This window comes from Scyliorhinus torazame, chromosome 18 (assembly GCF_047496885.1).
Source record: "Scyliorhinus torazame isolate Kashiwa2021f chromosome 18, sScyTor2.1, whole genome shotgun sequence".
Taxonomy (NCBI): Eukaryota; Metazoa; Chordata; class Chondrichthyes; order Carcharhiniformes; family Scyliorhinidae; genus Scyliorhinus; species Scyliorhinus torazame.
In genome coordinates, this window is record NC_092724.1 from 168,491,968 (window position 1) to 168,509,923 (window position 17,956).

At 54.1% G+C, this 17,956-nt stretch overlaps 1 protein-coding gene across 1 annotated transcript in view; it reads left to right on the forward strand.

Moving 5' to 3' along the window:
• ankfn1a (ankyrin repeat and fibronectin type III domain containing 1a) overlaps positions 1-17,956 on the forward strand; it is a 347,506-nt gene that overhangs the window by 205,226 nt on the left and 124,324 nt on the right. The window contains exon 18 of the mRNA XM_072483882.1: positions 12,052-12,218. Coding sequence (XP_072339983.1) covers positions 12,052-12,218 — 167 coding nt within the window. The remainder of the gene's footprint in view (positions 1-12,051; positions 12,219-17,956) is intronic.

The window sequence follows — 17,956 nt, forward strand, 5'->3', positions numbered from 1 at the left end:
CCGGGCTACTAGGGACGCAAAGGCCAAAACATCGGCCTCTCTCGCCTCCTGCACTCCCGGCTCTTGTGCAACCCCAAATATAGCCAACCCCCAGCCTGGTTCGACCCGGACTCCTACTACTTTTGAAAGCACCTTTGTCACCCCCATCCAAAACCCCTGTAGTGCCGGGCATGACCAAAACATATGGGTATGATTCGCTGGGCTTCTCGAGCACCTCGCACACCTATCCTCCACCCCAAAAAATTTACTGAGCCGTGCTCCAGTCATATGTGCCCTGTGTAATACCTTAAACTGAATCAGGCTTAGCCGGGCACACGAGGACGACGAGTTTACCCTGCTTAGGGCATCTGCCCACAGCCCCTCCTCGATCTCCTACCCCAGCTCTTCTTCCCATTTCCCTTTTAGCTCATCTACCATAGTCTCCCCTTCGTCCCTCATTTCCCTATATATATCTGACACCTTACCATCCCCCACCCATGTCTTTGAGATCACTCTGTCCTGCACCTCTTGTGTCGGGAGCTGCGGGAATTCCCTCACCTGTTGCCTCGCAAAAGCCCTCAGTTGCATATACCTGAATGCATTCCCTTGGGGCAACCCATATTTCTCGGTCAGCGCTCCCAGACTCGCGAACTTCCCATCCACAAACAGATCTTTCAGTTGCGTTATTCCTGCTCTTTGCCACATTCCATATCCCCCATCCATTCCCCCCGGGGCAAACCTATGATTGTTTCTTATCGGGGACCCCCCCAAGGCTCCAGTCTTTCCCCTATGCCGTCTCCACTGTCCCCAAATCTTCAGTGTAGCCACCACCACCGGGCTTGTGGTGTAGTTCCTCGGTGAGAATGGCAATGGGGCTATCACCATAGCCTGTAGGCTAGTCCCCCTACAGGACGCCCTCTCTAATCTCTTCCACGCCGCTCCCTCCTCCTCTCCCATCCACTTACTCACCATTGAAATATTAGCGGCCCAATAATACTCACTTAGGCTCGGTAGTGCCAGCCCCCCCCTATCCCTGCTACGCTGTAAGAATCCCTTCCTCACTCTCGGGGTCTTCCCGGCCCACACAAAACCCATGATGCTCTTTTCAATCCTTTTAAAAAAAGCCTTCGTGATCACCACCGGGAGGCACTGAAACACAAAGAGGAATCTCGGGAGGACCACCATCTTAACCGCCTGCACCCTCCCTGCCAGTGACAGGGATACCATATCCCATCTCTTGAAATCCTCCTCCATCTGTTCCACCAACCGCGTTAAATTTAACCTATGCAATGTGCCCCAATTCTTAGCTATCTGGATCCCCAGGTAACGAAAGTCCCTTGTTACCTTCCTCAACGGTAGGTCCTCTATTTCTCTACTCTGCTCCCCTGGATGCACCACAAACAACTCACTTTTCCCCATGTTCAATTTATACCCTGAAAAATCCCCAAACTCCCCAAGTATCCGCATTATTTCTGGCATCCCCTCCGCCGGGTCCGCCACGTATAGTAGCAAATCGTCCGCATACAAAGATACCCGGTGTTCTTCTCCTCCCCTAAGTACTCCCCTCCACTTCTTGGAACCCCTCAACGCTATCGCCAGGGGCTCAATCGCCAGTGCAAACAATAATGGGGACAGAGGGCATCCCTGCCTTGTCACTCTATGGAGCCGAAAATATGCAGATCCCCGTCCATTCGTGACCACGCTCGCCACTGGGGCCCTATATAACAGCTGCACCCACCTAACATACCCCTCTCCAAAACCAAATCTCCTCAACACCTCCCACAAATAACCCCACTCCACTCTATCAAATGCTTTCTCGGCATCCATCGCCACTACTATCTCCGTTTCTCCCTCTGGTGGGGCCATCATCATTACCCCTAACAACCTCCGTATATTGGTGTTCAGCTGTCTCCCCTTCACAAACCCAGTTTGGTCCTCGTGGACCACCCCCGGGACACATTCCTCTATTCTCATTGCCATTACCTTGGCCAGGACCTTGGCATCTACATTTAGGAGGGAAATAGGTCTATAGGACCCGCATTGTAGTGGGTCCTTTTCCTTCTTTAAGAGAAGCGATATCGTTGCTTCAGACATAGTCGGGGGCAGTTGTCCCCTTTCCTTTGCCTCATTAAAGGTCCTCGTCAATACCGGGGCGAGCAAGTCCACATATTTTCTATAGAATTCGACTGGGAATCCATCCGGTCCCGGGGCCTTTCCCGCCTGCATGCTCCTAATTCCTTTCACCACTTCTTCTACCTCGATCTGTGCTCCCAGTCCCACCCTTTCCTGCTCTTCCACCTTGGGAAATTCCAGCCGATCCAAGAAGCCCATCATTCTCTCCCTCCCATCCGGGGGTTGAGCTTCATTTAATTTTTTATAAAATGTCTTGAACACTCCATTCACTCTCTCCGCTCCCCGCTCCATCTCTCCTTCCTCATCCCTCACTCCCCCTATTTCCCTCGCTGCTCCCCTTTTCCTCAATTGGTGTGCCAGCAACCTGCTCGCCTTCTCCCCATATTCGTACTGTACACCCTGTGCCTTCCTCCATTGTGCCTCTGCAGTGCCTGTAGTCAGCAAGTCAAATTCTACATGTAGCCTTTGCCTTTCCCTGTACAGTCCCTCCTCCGGTGCTTCCGCATATTGTCTGTCCACCCTCAAAAGTTCTTGCAGCAACCGCTCCCGTTCCTTACTCTCCTGCTTCCCTTTATGTGCCCTTATTGATATCAGCTCCCCTCTAACCACCGCCTTCAACGCCTCCCAGACCACTCCCACCTGGACCTCCCCATTATCATTGAGTTCCAAGTACTTTTCAATGCACCCCCTCACCCTTAGACACACCCCCTCATCTGCCATTAGTCCCATGTCCATTCTCCAGAGTGGGCGCCCTCCTGTTTCCTCCCCTATCTCCAAGTCCACCCAGTGTGGAGCATGATCCGAAATGGCTATAGCCGTATACTCCGTTCCCCTCACCTTCGGGATCAATGCCCTACCCAGCACAAAAAAGTCTATTCGCGAGTAGACTTTATGGACATAGGAGAAAAACGAGAACTCCTTACTCCTAGGTCTGCTAAATCTCCACGGGTCTACACCTCCCATCTGCTCCATAAAATCTTTAAGTACCTTGGCTGCTGCCGGCCTCCTTCCAGTCCTGGACTTCGACCTATCCAGCCCTGGTTCCAACACCGTATTAAAATCTCCCCCCATTATCAGCTTTCCCATCTCTAGGTCCGGAATGCGTCCTAGCATCCGCCTCATAAAATTGGCATCATCCCAGTTCGGGGCATATACGTTTACCAAAACCACCGTCTCCCCCTGTAGTTTGCCACTCACCATCACGTATCTGCCCCCGTTATCCGCCACTATAGTCTTTGCCTCGAACATTACCCGCTTCCCCACTAATATAGCCACCCCCCTGTTTTTCGCATCTAGCCCCGAATGGAACACCTGCCCCACCCATCCTTTGCGTAGCCTAACCTGGTCTATCAGTTTCAGGTGCGTTTCCTGTAACATAACCACATCTGCCTTAAGTTTCTTAAGGTGTGCGAGTACCCGTGCCCTCTTTATCGGCCCGTTCAGCCCTCTCACGTTCCACGTGATCAGCCGAGTTGGGGGGCTTCCTACCCCCCCCCCCTTGTCGATTAGCCATCACCTTTTTCCAGCTCCTCACCTGGTTCCCACGTAGCTGTATCTCCCCCAGGCGGTGCCCCCCCGCCCATCCTCTCCCATACCAGCTCCCCCCTCTCCCTAGCAGCAGCAACCCAGTAATTCCCCCCTCCCACCCCCCCGCTAGATCCCCCGCTAGCGTAATTACTCCCCCCATGTTGCTCCCAGAAGTCAGCAAACTCTGGCTGACCTCGGCTTCCCCCCGTGACCTCGGCTCGCACCGTGCGACGCCCCCTCCTTCCTGCTTCTCTATTCCCGCCATGATTATCATAGCACGGGAACCAAGCCCGTGCTTCTCCCTTGGCCCCGCCCCCAATGGCCAACGCCCCATCTCCTCCACCTCCCCTCCTCCCCCCATCACCACCTGTGGGAGAGAGAAAAGTTACCACATCGCAGGATTAGTACATAAAACCCCTCTTTGCCCCCCACATTCGCCCCACCACTTTGTTCGAACGTTCTTTTTAATAACCCGCTCATTCCAGTTTTTCTTCCACAATAAAAGTCCACGCTTCATCCGCCGTCTCAAAGTAGTGGTGCCTCCCTCGATATGTGACCCACAGTCTTGCCGGTTGCAGCATTCCAAATTTTATCTTCTTTTTATGAAGCACCGCCTTGGCCCGATTAAAGCTCGCCCTCCTTCTCGCCACCTCCGCACTCCAGTCTTGATAAACGCGGATCACCGCGTTCTCCCATTTACTGCTCCGAGTTTTCTTCGCCCATCTAAGGACCATTTCTCTATCCTTAAAATGGAGGAATCTCACCACTATGGCTCTGGGAATTTCTCCTGCTCTCGGTCCTCGCGCCATCACTCGGTATGCTCCCTCCACCTCCAACAGACCCGCCGGGGCCTCCGCTCCCATTAACGAGTGCAGCATCGTGCTCACATATGCCCCGACGTCCGCTCCCTCCACACCTTCAGGAAGACCAAGAATCCTCAGGTTGTTCCTCCTTGCGTTGTTTTCCAGTGCCTCCAACCTTTCCACACATCGTTTCTGATGTGCCTCCTGCGTCTCCGTCTTCACCACCAGGCCCTGTATGTCGTCCTCATTCTCGGCTGCCTTTGCCTTCACGACCCGAAGCTCCCGCTCCTGGGTCTTTTGTTCCTCCTTTAGCCCTTCGATCGCCTGTAGTATCGGGGCCAACAGCTCTTTCTTCATTTCCTTTTTGATCTCTTCCACACAGCATTTCAGGAACTCTTGTTGTTCAGGGCCCCATGTTAAACTGCCACCTTCCGACGCCATCTTGGTTTTTGCTTGCCTTCCTTGCCGCTGTTCTAAAGGATCCACTGCAATCTGGCCACTCTCTCCTCCTTTTTCCATCCGTATCCAGGGGGGATTCCCTTCTGGTTTACCGCACAGTGTTTTTAGCCGTCAAAATTGCCGTTGGGGCTCCTATCAAGAGCCCAAAAGTCCGTTTCACAGGGAGCTGCCGAAACGTGCGACTCAGCTGGTCATCGCCGCACCCGGAAGTCCTGTTCTGGGAGTCTTTGATGCGGACAGTGTAGAGGAAGCTTTACTCTGTATCTAACCCCGTGCTGTACCTGTCCTGGGAGTGTTCGATGGGGACAGTGTAGAATCATAGAATCATAGAAGTTTACAGCATGGAAACAGGCCCTTCGGCCCAACCAGTCCATGCCGCCCAGTTTTTACCATTAAGCTAGTCCCAGTTGCCCGCACTTGGCCCATAACCCTCTATACCCATCTTACCCATGTAACTATCTAAATGCTTTTTAAAAGACACAATTGTACCCGCCTCTACTACTACCTCTGGCAGCCCATTCCAGACACTCACTACCCTCTGAGTGAAGAAATTGCCCCTCTGGGCCCTTCTGAATCTCTCCCCTCTCACCTTAAACCTATGCCCTCTAGTTTTAGACTCCCTTACCTTTGGGAAAAGATGTTGACTATCTACCTTATCTATGCCCCTCATTATTTTATAGACCTCTATAAGATCACCCCTAAGCCTCCTACGCTCCAGGGAAAAAAGTCCCAGTCTATCCAGCCTCTCCTTATAACTCAAACCATCAAGTCCCGGCAACATCCTAGTAAATCTTTTCTGCACTCTTTCTAGTTTAATAATATCCTTTCTATAATAGGGTGACCAGAACTGCACACAGTATTCCAAGTGTGGCCGTACCAATGTCTTGTACAACTTCAACAAGACGTCCCAACTCCTGTATTCAATGTTCTGACCAATGAAACCAAGCATGCCGAATGCCTTCTTCACCACCCTGTCCACCTGCGACTCCACCTTCAAGGAGCTATGAACCTGTACTCCTAGATCTCTTTGTTCTATAACTCTCCCCAACGCCATACCATTAACTGAGTAGGTCCTGGCCTGATTCGATCTGCCAAAATGCATCACCTCACATTTATCTAAATTAAACTCCATCTGCCATTCGTCGGCCCACTGGCCTAATTGATCAAGATCCCGTTGCAATCCTAGATAACCTTCTTCACTATATACTGTGCCACCAATCTTGGTGTCATCTGCAAACTTACTAACCATGCCTCCTAAATTCTCATCCAAATCATTAATATAAATCACAAATAACAGTGGACCCAGCACCGATCCCTGAGGCACACCACTGGTCACAGGCCTCCAGTTTGAAAAACAACCCTCTACAACCACCCTCTGCCTTCTGTCGTCCAGCCAATTTTGAATCCAATTGGCAACCTCACCCTGGATCCCGTGAGCTTTAACCTTCTGCAACAACCTACCATGCGGTACCTTGTCAAAGGCTTTGCTAAAGTCCATGTAGACAACGTCTACTGCACTGCCCTCATCTACCTTCTTGGTCACTCCCTCAAAAAACTCAATCAAATTTGTGAGACATGATTTTCCACGCACAAAGCCATGCTGACTGCCCCGAATCAGTCCTTGCCTCTCTAAATGCTTGTAGATCCTGTCTCTCAGAATACCTTCTAGCAACTTACCTACTACAGACGTTAGGCTCACCGGTCTGTAGTTCCCAGGCTTTTCCCTGCTGCCCTTCTTAAACAAGGGCACAACATTCGCCACTCTCCAATCTTCAGGCACCTCACCTGTGGCTGCCGATGATTCAAATATCTCGGTTAGGGGACCCGCAATTTCCTCCCTAGCCTCCCACAACATCCTGGGATACATTTCATCAGGTCCCGGGGATTTATCTACCTTGATGCGCTTTAAGACTTCCAGCACCTCCTCCTCTGTAATATGCACACTTCTCAAGACATCACTATTTATTTCCCTTAGTTTCCTAACATCCATGCCTTTCTCCACCGTGAATACCGATGAGAAATATTCATTCAGGATCTCACCCAACTCTTGTGGCTCTGCACATAGATGTCCTTGTTGATCCTTAAGAGGCCCTACTCTGTCCCTAGTTACTCTTTTCCCCTTTATGTATCTGTAGAATCTCTTTGGATTCTCCCTTGCATTATTTGCCAAAGCAATTTCATGTCCCCTTTTTGCCCTCCTGATTTCCCTCTTAACTCTATTTCGACAATCTCTATACTCTTCAAGGGATCCACTTGATCCCAGTTGCTTATGTACGTCATATGCCTCCTTCTTCTTTTTGACCAGAGTCTCAATATCTCGAGTCATCCAGGGTTCCCTACTTCTACCAGCCTTGCCCTTCACTCTAAAGGGAATAGCTTACCCTGCACCCTGGTTAACACATTTTTAAAAGCCTCCCATTTACCAGCCGTCCCTTTGCCTGCCAATAGTCTCCCCCAATCTACCTCTGCAAGTTCCTGTCTGATACCATCAAAATTGGCCTTGCCCCAATTAAGAATTTTAACTCTTGGGCCAGACCTATCATTCTCCATAGCTATCTTAAAACTAATGGAGTTATGGTCACTTGTCCCAAAGTGATCCCTCACTAGCACTTCTGTCACTTGCCCTTCCTTATTTCCCAAGACGAGGTCAAGTTTTGCCCCCTCTCTAGTCGGTCCATCCACATACTGCCTTTTGTTTCTGTCCCCACTGACTTCCTACATCGGTTCCCATCCCCCTGGCACATTAGTTTAAACCCTCCCCAACTGCACGAGCAAACACCCCCCCCCGAGAACATTGGTTCCGGTCCCACCCAGATGCAGACCGTCCGATTTGTACAGGTCCCACCTCCCCCAGAACCGGTCCCAATGTCCCAGGAATTTGAAACCCTCCCTCTTGCACCATCTCTCAAGCCACGTATTCATCCTAGCTATCATGTCATTCCTACTCTGACTATCACGTGGCACTGGTAGCAATCCTGAGATTACTACCTTTGAGGTCCTACTTTTTAGTTTAACTCCTAACTCCCTAAATTCAGCTTGTAGGACCTCATCCCGTTTTTTACCTATATCGTTGGTGCCTATATGCACTACGACAGCTGGCTGTTCACCCTCCCCCTCCAGAATGCCCTGCAGCCGCTCCGAGACATCCTTGACCCTTGCACCAGGGAGGCAACATACCAACCTGGATTCTCGTTTGCGTCCGCAGAAACGCCTGTCTATTCCCCTTACAATTGAATCCCCTATCACTATAGCTCTGCCACTCTTTTTCCCGCCCTTCTGTGCCGCAGAGCCAGCCACGGTGCCATGAACCTGGCTGCTGCCACCTTCCCCTGGTGAGCCATCTCCCACAACAGTTTCCAAAACGGTAAATCTGTTTTGGAGGGAGATGACCGCAGGGGATCCCTGCACTGCCTTCCTACTCTTCCTCTGTCTGTTGGTCACCCTTTCCCTATCTGCCTCAGTAATTTTAATCTGCGGTGTGACCAACTCACTGAATGTGCTATCCACAACTTCCTCAGCATCGCGGATGCTCCAAAGTGAGTCCATCCGCAGCTCCAGAGCCGTCAAGCGGTCTAACAGGAGCTGCAGTTGGACACACTTCTTGCAGATGAACGAGTCAGGGACACCAGAAGGGTCCCTGACTTGCCACATCTCACAAGAGGAGCATGACACGGGTCTGAGCTCTCCTGCCATGACTTAAACCTGAAGTTAAATTTGAACTACACTACACAGCTAAGAGAAAGTCAAAGAGAGAGAAATCACTTACCAGTTACAAGCCAATCACTTACCTGCTGGCTGTGATGTAATTGCTCCAGAGACTCCCTCACAGCTCTGCTTCTCTGCACCTCCTTCAGGTGAGCACCAAATTCCCTTAACTAGTTAATTAATTTACTTAATTAATTTGATTTTTTTTTTTTTTTGTCACTCCCCTCTTACCCGAACTCAGCCTTACCCAAACTCAGATACACTCTGTTTGCCTCCAGCACTCCTTTTCTATAGGCACTTCAGCCACACCCTTTGTATCCTTCCTGATTTACAGTCAGCCAATAGGCCTGCTCCCGAAACTGATCTCTCTCCCGAACAGCTGACCTGCAAGGTAAGGAAGTGGTTAATCAGTACTTACCTCACCCACGGCGCGACTTTTTAAACTGTCCCCTCTGCCTCGCAGCTCCCGCGCTTTTTGAAACTCCCGCGCTGTTTCCAAGGTCCCGGCTCCCTCTCTCTCCCGAACAGCTGACCTGCAAGGTAAGGAAGTGGTTAAGCAGTACTTTCCTCACCCACGGCGCGACCTTTTAAACCGTCCCCTCTGCCTCGCAGCTCCCGCGCTTTTTGAAACTCCCGCGCTGTTTCCAAGGTCCCGGCTCCCTCTCTCTCCCGAACAGCTGACCTGCAAGGTAAGGAAGTGGTTGAGCAGTACTTACCTCACCCACGGCGCGACCTTTTAAACTGTCCCCTCTGCCTCGCAGCTCCCGCGCTTTTTGAAACTCCCGCGCTGTTTCCAAGGTCCCGGCTCCCTCTCTCTCCCGAACAGCTGACCTGCAAGGTAAGGAAGTGGTTAAGCAGTGTAGAGGGAGCTTTACTCTGTATCTAACCCTGTGCTGTACCTGTCCTGGGAGTGTTTGATAGGGACAGTGCAGAGGGAGCTTTACTCTGTATCTAACCCCGTGCTGTACCTGTCCTGGGAGTGTTTGATGGGGACAGTGTAGAGGGAGCTTTATTCTGTATCTAACCCCGTGCTGTACCTGTCCTGGGAGTGTTTGATGGGGACAGTGTAGAGGAAGCTTTACTCTGTATCTAACCCCGTGCTGTACCTGTCCTGGGAGTGTTTGATAGGGACAGTGCAGTGGGTGCTTTACTCTGTATCTAACCCCGTGCTGTACCTGTCCTGGGAGTGTTTGATACGGACAGTGCAGAGGGAGCTTTACTCTGTATCTAACCCCGTGCTGTACCTGTCCTGGGAGTGTTCGATGGGGACAGTGTAGAGGGAGCTTTACTGTGCATCTAACCGCGTGCTGTACCTGTCCTGGGAGTGTTCGATGGGGACAGTGTAGAGGGAGCTTTACTCTGTATCTAACCCCGTGCTGTACCTGTCCTGGGAGTGTTTGATGGGGACAGTGTAGAGGGTGCTTTACTCTGTATCTAACCCCATGCTGTACCTGTCCTGGGAGTGTTTGATGGGGACAGTGTAGGGAGAGCTTTACTCTGTATCTAACCCCATGCTGTACCTGTCCTGGGAGTGTTTGATGGGGACAGTGTCGAGGGAACTTTACTGTGCATCTAACCCCGTGCTGTACCTGTCCTGGGAGTGTTCGATGGGGACAGTGTAGAGGGAGCTTTTCTCTGTATCTAACCCCGTGCTGTAGCTGACCTGGGAGTGTTTGATGGGGACAGTGTAGAGGGTGCTTTACTCTGTATCTAACCCCGTGCTGTACCTGTCCTGGGAGTGTTTGATGGGGACAGTGTAGGGAGAGCTTTACTCTGTATCTAACCCCATGCTGTACCTGTCCTGGGAGTGTTTGATGGGGACAGTGTCGAGGGAACTTTACTGTGCATCTAACCCCGTGCTGTACCTGTCCTGGGAGTGTTCGATGGGGACAGTGTAGAGGGAGCTTTACTCTGTATCTAACCCCGTGCTGTACCTGTCCTGGGAGTGTTTGATGGGGACAGTGTAGAGGGTGCTTTACTCTGTATCTAACCCCGTGCTGTACCTGTCCTGGGAGTGTTTGATGGGGACAGTGTAGGGAGAGCTTTACCCTGTATCTAACCCCATGCTGTACCTGTCCTGGGAGTCTTTGATGCGGACAGTGTAGAGGGAGCTTTACTCTGTATCTAACCCCGTGCTGTACCTGTCCTGGGAGTGTTTGATGGGGACAGTGTAGAGGGAGCTTTACTCTGTGTCTAACCCCGTGCTGTACCTGTCATGGGAGTGTTTGATGGGGACACTGTAGGGAGAGCTTTACTCTGTATCTAACCCCATGCTGTACCTGTCCTGGGAGTGTTTGATGGGGACAGTGTAGAGGGAGCTTTACTGTGCATCTAACCCCGTGCTGTACCTGTCCTGGGAGTGTTTGATGGGGACAGTGTAGAGGGAGCTTTACTCTGTGTCTAACCCCGTGCTGTACCTGTCCTGGGAGTGTTTGATGGGGACAGTGTAGGGAGAGCTTTACTCTGTATCTAACCCCATGCTGTACCTGTCCTGGGAGTGTTTGATGGGGACAGTGTAGAGGGAGCTTTACTGTGCATCTAACCCCGTGCTGTACCTGTCCTGGGAGTGTTCGATGGGGACAGTGTAGAGGGAGCTTTACTCTGTATCTAACCCCGTGCTGTACCTGTCCTGGGAGTGTTTGATGGGGACAGTGTAGAGGGTGCTTTACTCTGTATCTAACCCCGTGCTGTACCTGTCCTGGGAGTGTTTGATGGGGACAGTGTAGGGAGAGCTTTACCCTGTATCTAACCCCATGCTGTACCTGTCCTGGGAGTCTTTGATGCGGACAGTGTAGAGGGAGCTTTACTCTGTATCTAACCCCGTGCTGTACCTGTCCTGGGAGTGTTTGATGGGGACAGTGTAGAGGGAGCTTTACTCTGTGTCTAACCCCGTGCTGTACCTGTCATGGGAGTGTTTGATGGGGACACTGTAGGGAGAGCTTTACTCTGTATCTAACCCCATGCTGTACCTGTCCTGGGAGTGTTTGATGGGGACAGTGTAGAGGGAGCTTTACTCTGTATCTAACCCCATGCTGTACCTGTCCTGGGAGTGTTTGATGGGGACAGTGTAGAGGGAGCTTTACTCTGTATCTAACCCCGTGCTGTACCTGTCCTGGGAGTGTTTGATGGGGACAGTGTAGAGGGAGCTTTACTCTGTATCTAACCCCGTGCTGTACCTGTCCTGGGAGTGTTTGATGGGAACAGTGTAGAGGGAGCTTTACTCTGTATCTAACCCCGTGCTGTACCTGCCTTGAAAACAGGATCTCATTGTTCCCACACGGGTATGATATTATGAGGTGTTTTGCAGTGTGAGTTATATTCTGGCTCACTTCAGTCTCCTGTACAATTGTTTAGATGTATCGCAATGTGGACTGTTAATGCTGTGGGAGTGGTCAATACTGACTTGCCCCAAAACACTGACATTCTCTCTCCTGGTGTCTTTCAGAATGTCCTGTCCTATCAGAGGAGGAGTCAGAAAAGATTGAACCCTGGGCTGTACTTGGGCTATTTAAAACTCTGCAGTTCTGTCGATCAAATCAAGGTGCTGGTCCCATCCCAGATGCCCAACATGCTTTGTCACGTTAAGGTGCGCGACAATAACAACGTTTCCAGGTACGACTGCTCACCGGAGCTCCTATCAATCACACCCATCTCAATCAGAGCAGTCACTTTGCCTCTTCACAATCATTCTCCCAATCACAGTCCAACCAAATGTGAAAATCGAAATTCTTACTTTCAATGCATGTCTAGGATTTGTGCACAAATTTTGCAATGATATATTCCCCAATTTTACCAATCACGAAATATTTTTGCTATATTCCAAAAAGGATCTCTGGAGAAATCTGTAGCAGACACACAATGTCTTCATCCAAACATATCATAGAATCAGAGCTTGTTTCTTCTCGTGTAAACAGTTTTTCATAGAATAGAATTTACAGTGCAGAAGGAGGCCATTCGGCCCATCGAGTCAGTACTGACTCTTGGAAAGAGTACCTTACCTAGGCCCACATCCACACTCTAGCCCCGTAATCCACAACGCCACCTAACCTTTTGGACACCAAGGGCAATTTAGCATGGCCAATCCACCTAACCTGCACATCTTTGGACTGTGGCAGGAAACCGGAGCACCCGGAGGAAACCCACGCAGACACGGGGAGAACATGCTAGGAGGGTGTGTGAGGGTGGGGAGCTAGGAGGGTGTGTGAGGGTGGGGAGGGTATGTGGGGGAAGGGGGACCGTTTGTTGGGTGGGGAAGGTGCCTGGGGAATGGGAAGTGGTGCACCCCCTTTTGAATTGTACACTTTATTTCGTACTGCCTCTCCTCAGTCTTACTACCCAATTACCTCAAAGGTAATAATAATTCCTGGAATGGCAATTGTGCGGGGAATGGCTTCCGACGCCGGAATTGGGGTAGGCACGTTTTGACGCTGATTAACGATGCTCTGCCCTCTCCAAATTGGCGTCATCGAGCGCGCACCGTGCGCAGCTACAACGCGTGTCCTCAGCCAGCTCACTCGCAATGCTCCGTCTCCGATGGGCCGAGTTCCCGATGGCTCGGGCCACGTGTTGTCCCAGTGGTCGGGATCCCGGCATGCTGGCGCGCGGACAGTGTCCAGCGCCGCCACACTCGGCCGAGATCAGTGCCGCTGGCCGGGCTGGGGGGTGTGGTGGGGGGTGGCCCGGGACTGTGAGGTTGGGGTGGGCCGGTACGCTGTCCAGCATGGCCGGTGCCATGTTTTCCGGCAGGACCGGTGCATGTGTGGGGGGTGTAGGCGTGTGCGGCTGCATGCGTGGCCCGGGACCCGGCCATTTTGTGTGTGTTCCACGCATGTTTCACGTGGCACCGGTGCTAGCCCCTGACTGGTACCAGAATTGGTGAGGGTTTCACGCCAATTTTCCCGTCATTAAACGCCACGGATCCTCCGTTGGCGTCGGTACTTATCCTCAGGAACGGGCACTCCTTCCCAATATGTGTGTGTAAATCACTTCACCCTTTTCTGCATTAAATTTAATCTGCCATTGGTGCGAACATTCCACCAACTGTATCAATCCTTTTGAAGTTCTTCTCCTCACAGTTCACAATCCTCCAAAATGTTTGATCATCAGCAGATTTTAAAATGCTGCCCTCCATCATTAACACAGAACATGGAAATGAGGGCTCCTTGGGGATCCCCACTCGATACCTCCCTCCAATATCTTGATAGAGTGGGTCTAATACTAGTGTTTTAAACTTAAATAAGGGAATTATGACAAGAGAGTTGGCTAAAGTGAATTGGAAACTAGATTAAAGGGCAGGACAGTAGAGGTTTAGTGACAGACATTGAAGGAGATATTTCATAACACTCAGCAAATATATATTCCATTAAGAAAGAAAGACTCTGGGTGAAATTCTCCGGAAACGGCGCGATGTCCGGCGACTGGCGCCCAAAACGGCGCAAATCAGTCGGGCATCGCACCGCCCCAAAGGTGCGGAATGCTCCGCATCTTTGGGGGCCGAGCCCCAACCTTAAGGGGATAGGCCGGTGCCGGACGAATTTCCGCCCCGGCAGCTGGCGGAAAAGGCCTTTGGTGCCCCGCCAGCTGGCGCGGAAATGACATCTCCGGGCGGCGCATGCGCGGGAGCGTTAGCGGCCACTGACGGCATCCCCGTGCATGCGCAGTGGAGGGAGTCTCTTCCGCCTCCGCCATGGTGGAGACCGTGGTGAAGGCGGAAGGGAAAGAGTGCCCCCACGGCACAGGCTCGCCCGTGGATCGGTGGGCCCCGATCGCGGGCCAGACCACTGTGGGGGCACCCCCCGGGGCCAGATTGCCCCACGCCCCCCCCCAGGACCCCGGAGCCCGCCCGCGCCGCCTTGTCCCGCCGGTAAGGTAGGTGGTTTAATCTACGCCGACGGGACAGGCATTTTAGCGGCGGGACTTCGGCCCATTCGGGCCGGAGAATCCCGGGGGGGGGCACCAACCGGCGCGGCGCGATTCCCGCCTCCGCCGAATATCCGGTGGTGGAGAATGCAGATGAACAGATATTTGATGCCTCTCTCCAATGGACAGGAAAGTAACATCCCAGAAGTAATTCTAAGTAAGGGGTGAAAGAGAGGGAGGAAGTTAAACCATTCCAATCGCCAGGGAAAGGTTCCTGAGAGAACTCTGAGCTAAAAATTGACAAATCCCAGGAGCCGATGGCTATCATCCTGAGGTTTAAAAGGAATGGCGGCTAAGACAGCTGATGCATCGGTTTTAATTTTCCCAAATTCCCGAGATTCTGGAAAGGCCCCATCGGATTGGAAAATAGTGAATGTGACTCAATTACATTGAACATAGACCATACAGTGCAGAAGGAGGCCATTCGGCCCATCGAGTCTGCACCCACCCATTTAAGCCCTCACTTCCCCCCTATCCCCGAAACCCAATAAACCCTCCTAACCTTTTTTTTGGACACTAAGGGCAATCTATCATGGCCAATCCCCCTAACCTGCACATCTTTGGACTGTGGGAGGAAACCGGAGCACCCGGAGGAAACCCACGCACACACGGGGAGAACGTGTAGACTCCGCACAGACAGTGACCCAGCGGGGAATCGAACCTGGGACCCTGGAGCTGTGAAGCCACAGTGCTAACCACTGTGCTACCCTTCTGAATTCAAGAAAAGGAGACAGAAAACAGGAAACCTCAGGCCAGTTAGAATCAGAATCTCAAAATCCCTCCAGCACAGAAGGAGGCTGTTCAGCCTATCGAGTCTGCACCGACCCTCCAAAAGAGCCCCCTACCCAAGTCCAGCCCCCTGCCCACCCCAACGTATCCCTGTAACCAAACCTGCACAGCCTTGGATACGAGTGGGCAATGTATCGTGGCCAATCCACCAAATCTGCCCTGGGGTTCACCTTGGGCTGGAGGGACAGCTGGTTTGAGCCCCGGCTGCCCCTGTATCGTCTGGCTCTGCCAGCCCTGGCGGCTCCCCATGGTCCGCACCATCGTGTCATCGCTCTCGGCGATGCTCCTCAGTGACTGGGACATGCTCCGCATCCATCCACCATCCGGACACCACCCATCCATCCGGACTCCATCCACCATCCGGACACCATCCATCCATCCGGACTCCATCCACCATCAGGACACCATCCATCCATCCGGACTCCATCCATCCATCCAGACTCCATCCATCCATCCGGACTCCATCCACCATCCGGACTCCATCCACCATCAGGACACCATCCATCCATCCGGACTCCATCCATCCATCCAGACTCCATCCATCCATCCGGACTCCATCCACCATCCGGACACCGTCCACCATCCGGACACCGTCCATCCACCCGGACTCCATCCATCCGGACTCCATCCACCATCCGGACACCATCCATCCATCCAGACTCCATCCATCCACCCGGACACCGTCCATCCACCCGGACTCCATCCATCCGGACACCATCCATCCATCCAGACTCCATCCATCCATCCGGACACCATCCATCCATCCGGACACCACCCATCCATCCAGACTCCATCCACCACCCGGACTCCATCCACCACCCGGACTCCATCCATCCATCCGGACTCCGTCCACCATCCGGACACCACCCATCCATCCAGACTCCATCCATCCATCCAGACTCCATCCACCATCCGGACTCCATCCACCATCCGGACACCACCCATCCATCCAGACTCCGTCCATCCATCCGGACTCCGTCCATCCCTCTAGCTCAGCAGTGCCTGAGCTATGTGCACACTGTTGTGTTCCGTGATCTTGAGCGTCATTCTCCGACCCCCCAGAGGGTCGGAGAATGGCCGTTGGCCGCCGTGAATCCCGCCCCCGCCGGTTGCCGAAGTCTCCGAAGGGAGAAAAGTCGGCGGGGGGTTAATGGCGCCGCAGACGTTGGAGAATGGCACGGGTGGGCGCAAGGCAGCCGATTTTGGGCCTGCCGATATTCTCCCTTCCGGATGGGCCGAAGTCCCGTCGACGTGACCGGTCATCACTCCTTTTCAAACCTCCTTTTCATTGGCGTGAAACTGTGCTCCAGGTTCACGCCGACCAGCGTGGAGGTGAGTGACGGCCTGGTGGGTTGGCCGCTGGGCAGGCGATGGCGTGGCCGCAGTCTGAATGTGTGGGGGAGAGGTGTGTGTAGGGTTTTGTGTGTGTGTGTGCGGCGGGGGGGGTGGTTAGAGTGGGCTGGGCTCCGGGGGAGTGCCGGGAGGGGGGTCCGTGCCAGGGAGGAGGATGGGGGATCCGTGCCGGGGAGGAGGATGGGGGGGTCAGTGCAGGGGAGGGGGACGGGGGGGTCTGTGCCGGGGAAGGGGATGGGGGTCCGTGCCGGGGAGGGGGATGGGGGGGGTCCGTGCCGGGGAGGGGGATGGGGGGGGTCCGTGCTGGGGAGGAGGATGGGGGGGGGGGGGGTCCGTGCCGGGTAGGGGGATGGGGGGGGTCCGTACCGGGGAGGGGGATGGGGGTGGGGTCCGTGCCGGGGAGGAGGATGGGGAGGGGGGTACGTGCCGGGGAGGAGGATGGGGAGGGGGGTCCGTGCCGGGGAGGAGGATGGGGGGGGGGTCCGTGCCGGGGAGGAGGATGGGGAGGGGGGTCCGTGCCGGGGAGGAGGATGGGAGTTCCGTGCCGGGGAGGCGGATGGGAGGTCCGTGCCGGGGAGGAGGATGGGGAGGGGGATCCGTGCCGGGGAGGGGGATGGGAGGTCCGTGCCGGGGAGGAGGATGGGGAGGGGGGTCCGTGCCGGGGAGGAGAATGGGGAGGGGGGTCCGTGCCGGGGAGGAGGATGGGGAGGGGGGTCCGTGCCGGGGAGGAGGATGGGAGGTCCGTGCCGGGGAGGGGGATGGGGGGGGGGTCCGTGCCGGGGAGGAGGATGGGAGGTCCTTGCCGGGGAGGGGGATGGGGGGGGAGGGGGGTCCGTCCCGGGGAGGAGGATGGGGGGGGTCATTGCCGGGGAGGGGGATGGGGGGGGGGGTCCGTGCCGGGGAGGAGGATGGGGGGTCCGTGCCGGGGAGGAGGATGGGGGTTCCGTGCCGGGCAGGAGGATGGGAGGTACGTGCCGGGGAGAGGGATGGGGGGGGGGTCCGTGCCGGGGTGGAGGATGGGAGGTCCATGCCGGGGAGGGGGATGGGGGGGGGGGGTCCGTGCCGGGGAGGAGGATGGGGGTGCGGTCCGTGCCGGGTTGGGGGGGGGTCCGTGCCGTGGAGGGGGATGGGGGGGGGGGTCCGTGCCGGGGAGGAGGATGGGAGGTCCGTGCTGGGGAGGGGGATGGGGGCGGTCCGTGCCGGGGAGGAGGATGGGACGTCCGTGCTGGGGAGGGGGATGGGGGGGGGGGTCCGTGCCGGGGAGAAGGATGGAAGGTCCTTGCCGGGGA